This window comes from Anabas testudineus, unplaced genomic scaffold (genome assembly GCF_900324465.2).
Source record: "Anabas testudineus unplaced genomic scaffold, fAnaTes1.2 Contig84arrow_ctg1, whole genome shotgun sequence".
In the NCBI taxonomy this organism is placed as follows: domain Eukaryota; kingdom Metazoa; phylum Chordata; class Actinopteri; order Anabantiformes; family Anabantidae; genus Anabas; species Anabas testudineus.
Genome location: NW_022872815.1, coordinates 63,075 through 67,154, shown reverse-complemented (window position 1 = coordinate 67,154; position 4,080 = coordinate 63,075). Strand labels below are relative to the sequence as shown.

Sequence of the window (4,080 nt, the reverse complement as noted above, 5' to 3'; positions counted from 1 at the left end):
ACACTGTGAACAATCAGATTCTCATGACTGCACTCTCAGACTCTACTTCTTCTCTGGGCTCTATCATCCATTCTCATGGCTTTTCTTATCACTGCTATGCAGATGACACACAGCTCTTCCTGTCTTTTCCGCCGGATGACTCAACTGTCTCATCTCGCATCTCTGCCTGTCTCTCTGACATCTCTGCCTGTCTCTCTGACATCTCTGCCTGGATGAGAAAAAGACACCTTCAACTCAACATTCTCAAATCTGAACTTCTAGTCTTCCCTGCCAGACTTTCAACTCAACACAACATCAGCACTAACATTGGATCTGCGGTGATTGTCCCTACTAAGTCAGCCAGAAACCTGGGGGTCATCATTGATGATCAGCTGACCTTCACGGAACACATCGCCACAGTCTCTAGGTCGTGTAGATATGCCCTCCACAATATCAGAAAGATCAGACCCTATCTGACGGAGTACACGACCCAACTCATTGTACAGGCGTTGATCTTATCTCGTCTGACTACCGCAATGTACTTCTGATGGGGTTACCGGCATCCACGACCAAACCCCTCCAGATGATCCAAAATGCAGCAGCACGCCTCATTTTTAACCAACCAAAAAGGTCTCATGTCACACCGCTCTTCAGATCTTTGCACTGGCTTCCTGTGGCTGCAAGGATCAAATTCAAAGCTCTGTCTCTTGCCTACAGAGTGGTAAACTCCAAAGCTCCATCTTATCTCAGTTCAATCATTCAGGTCTTGTCACGAGTCTACCTATCTGCCCTCCATGTTGTTGGCTCCTCCTCCTCCTTGCTCCTGCACACTGATTGGCCAGCCACTTCACATGTGCTTCCTCTCTGCCTATTTAAGCAGGTCTGTCTGCTGGCTTCCCTTGCCAGATAGTCTCACACCTTATTGTGAATACTCACTATCCAGCATTTCTCTGTTTTTGTCTACCTGTTGCTGAATCTGCCTGACCTGACCATGACGCTGCCTGCTCCTTGAGTTACGTGAGTTTTTCTCGCTTGTTCTGACCCCTTCCTGGTTTTCCCCCCCTTCTACTCTGTTTCGGCTTGGACCTCCCTGTGTTTGGCCTGAACTGTTCTCGGTTGTGGATTTTGGATTTTCCTTCTATTGGCTTGCTGTGTATGATTGCTTACGGTTTGGGATTTTGGACTTCTTTTGGACTGGTTTCTGTGTATGACCTGGTCTATGTGTTGACGTCAGCTGCTCTGCCTTAGCCCCTGGTGTACTGTGTATGATCTGGACTGCCCCTGGATACCCCATTTCTTGTCTGCCCTTGCGACTCTGGTGTTGTGTCACTGCTGACTTTATTCTCTCGCCAGTTTCTCTCCTCAGCCTCTGCAACGCCACATGCTCTCCCGCCGTCCGCCATTTTTGAGGTCGCACCGGAAGTTGTCCGCCATCTTTGAGGTCGCACCGGAAGCACTCCCCGCTTGCCCTGCCAGGCCACACTGCCCCTGGGCGTCTGCTACCACACCGTTCAACCGCATCTGTGAGTATAGGTCTCACGATTCAGCAAGTCTTAGCAAGCCCCTGGCTAACTCTGTCTCCCCTCATAGACTGCCGACCCAGCACTGTTCCCACCGACGACTGCCTTGTCAGACCCCCGTTTCTGCCATCCCCTTCCACTGCATTGTTAATTAGGCCTTTCTATTTCATATATTTGTTTTGAGCCTCTTCTCTGGCTATGGAGTCCGACCCTAGATTTGTGACAGGTCTACATCCCGTCCCGTCGACTGCGCTCAACCGGGGAACGTCGTCTGGTGGTACCAGCACCACACAGTCGACACCAAGGAAAACTGTTCAGCTCAGTGATCCCACGATGGTGGAATGAGCTGCAGAACTCTGCACGCTCAGCCACCTCACTTCAATATTTAAAAAACTGCTGAAAGCAGAACTCTTCATCATCTTCCTTTGGACATAAAAAAAAAAAAAAAAAAAAATTCTACCCCTTCATTCTCACATCTCTTGAAACAGAAACACTTTTTTGATAGCACTTTGCTTTGATGTTGTTTCTTCTTGACTTAGATTTTTTTGCCTTGTTCCTCACTTGTAAGTTGCTTTGGATAAAAGCGTCTGATAAATGACTAAATGTAAATGTTTTGTGGCAGATTTCAGATGAGCCTTAATGTCCTTCTGGATTATCAGTGGTTTCTGATGATCTCCCCACATTTTCATGGATGGTATTTCTACCCAGTGTCAGTTTTGACGTTGAAAGTGTGTAACTCTTGTGTGGTGTTCATATTTTGTTTGTGGGTCTGATTTAATTCAACACAAACAATTTGATGTTAAAAACTCAACTGATGTTTTCTTCATCTTGACTAAAAGCTATAGAAACAGTAAATATGGTTGATATTGTCCCTTTATCTTTTCTATTTGGGGTCGACTAAGAACAGATAAAGATCAATTCCCTCAAGACAGAGGGTCAAATGTGCAGAATGTGAGAGCAGACAGGTGTCGGTGCTTCAAGTTTAAAACACTAAACTCACACTGTCTCACACACAAACTAACATCACGTCCAGACAGCAGAGGGACAAAGTGAAGCTACACAGGACCTGGAAATGCTACAGCTTTATTAGCCCCAGACCCGAACATCCTGTATGTGTGTAGATGTACAATGTGTGGTCAGTGAAAATGTGTTCTGATCAATGTTGTTCACAGATAATGAGCCAACGAGTCTGAGTTTGAATAAATAATGATATATTTTATCTTTTGATAATAAATCAAAACACCATGAAGGGTTAAACGTGGACTACCAGCTTTAAAACAAGCACAGTTGTGAAGATGGTTTATTTCTGTTATTTAGCTAAAAACACTGTCAGTTGTATGTTACAGGTAAACGATGAATGGTCTGTTTAAAGAGATGATTCAGAAATTCTTCAACACACATGAATCTTATAGAAGTTAAACTGAAGTTGAACAGTGTGTGAGTCCCTCTAGTGGATGTTGTGGAGTTTTCTGTTTCTTTGCTCCAAAGGTTTTTGTACAGAGTTTTGCTGTTTCCTGTCACTGTGGGCTGCAGAGCACAGTAGTACACAGCAGAGTCAGACACATGAAGCTTCTGGATCTTCAGAGGAACTGATTTGTCTTCGATCGCAGCATCAAACCTGTCGTTCTCAAACTCTGGAGCTTTATCTACTGTCTTTGAGAAACTTTTTGTCATGTACTTTGGAGGTCCATGGACGTCCTGTTTGTACCAGAACAAATATGGACCTGGGTCACTGGTCTCAAACATACAGTTGAGTGTAACAGCGTCTCCTTCAGTAGCAGTAACATGTCCTGTTGTCTGGATCACTTTGTCTTCTCCTTTACACTCTGAGGAAGAACAGAACATGCAGAGGAAGAGATGGATCAATAAAGAGGATTGATTAAAGGAGAACAATCAGTAGGTTTATTTCCCATCTTACCAAAGCAAAGAGCAGCAAGAATAATCCACAGCCAATGTTCCATCTGTACAACAAGGTTGAAAGCAGCAGGAGAAAGTGTGTGATGTTCAACATTCAGTGGGAGAATTGTTCTCTTCACAGCAGCAGTTCTTATTGACAGAATGGTTGAACACAGTGCACAAGTAGAGCACCGCCTACTGGATAATGTGTCCCTCTAGTGGAGGGAAAACGTTCACTTCAACAGGTGGAAAAAAGGCTTCCAGCAGCTCCTCAGTGTGTCAGCTGGTGTTTTTGTACAGAGACTGTGGCTTTGCTGTCACTGTGGGCCTCACAGCACAGTAGTACACAGCAGAGTCAGACACTGCAGCAGACGAGATCTGAAGATCCACATTTATTCCTCCAGACAGTTTAGCAGAGAATCTTGGGTCTGACTTTAGAAAATCTCCTGTTCTTGTAATATTTAGTCCTGAAATGTAAATGAGGAACTCTGGTGTTTTTCCTGGATGTTGTCGATACCAATAAAACTCATCACCAGCAGCTGCTTTTTTGGAGAATGTGTAGATCAGAGTAACAGAGTTTCCTTCTAAACTGAACTCTTCTCTCTTTACTGGAGTTAGATCTTCACAGCTGACACCTAAAAACATTTAAAGATCAGTTCGTATTCATAGATCTATATATTCAAAT

General features: G+C 44.4%; 1 gene segment (V, D, J or C); it reads right to left on the bottom strand.

The window, feature by feature from the left end:
• Positions 1–1,341: 1,341 nt before the first annotated feature.
• On the bottom strand, positions 1,342–3,460 carry LOC113151884. The segment is given in 3 exon segments: positions 1,342–1,500; positions 3,000–3,325; positions 3,418–3,460. Coding segments are annotated over 3 exon segments (528 nt in total).
• Between the last annotated feature and the right edge of the window lie 620 nt (positions 3,461–4,080).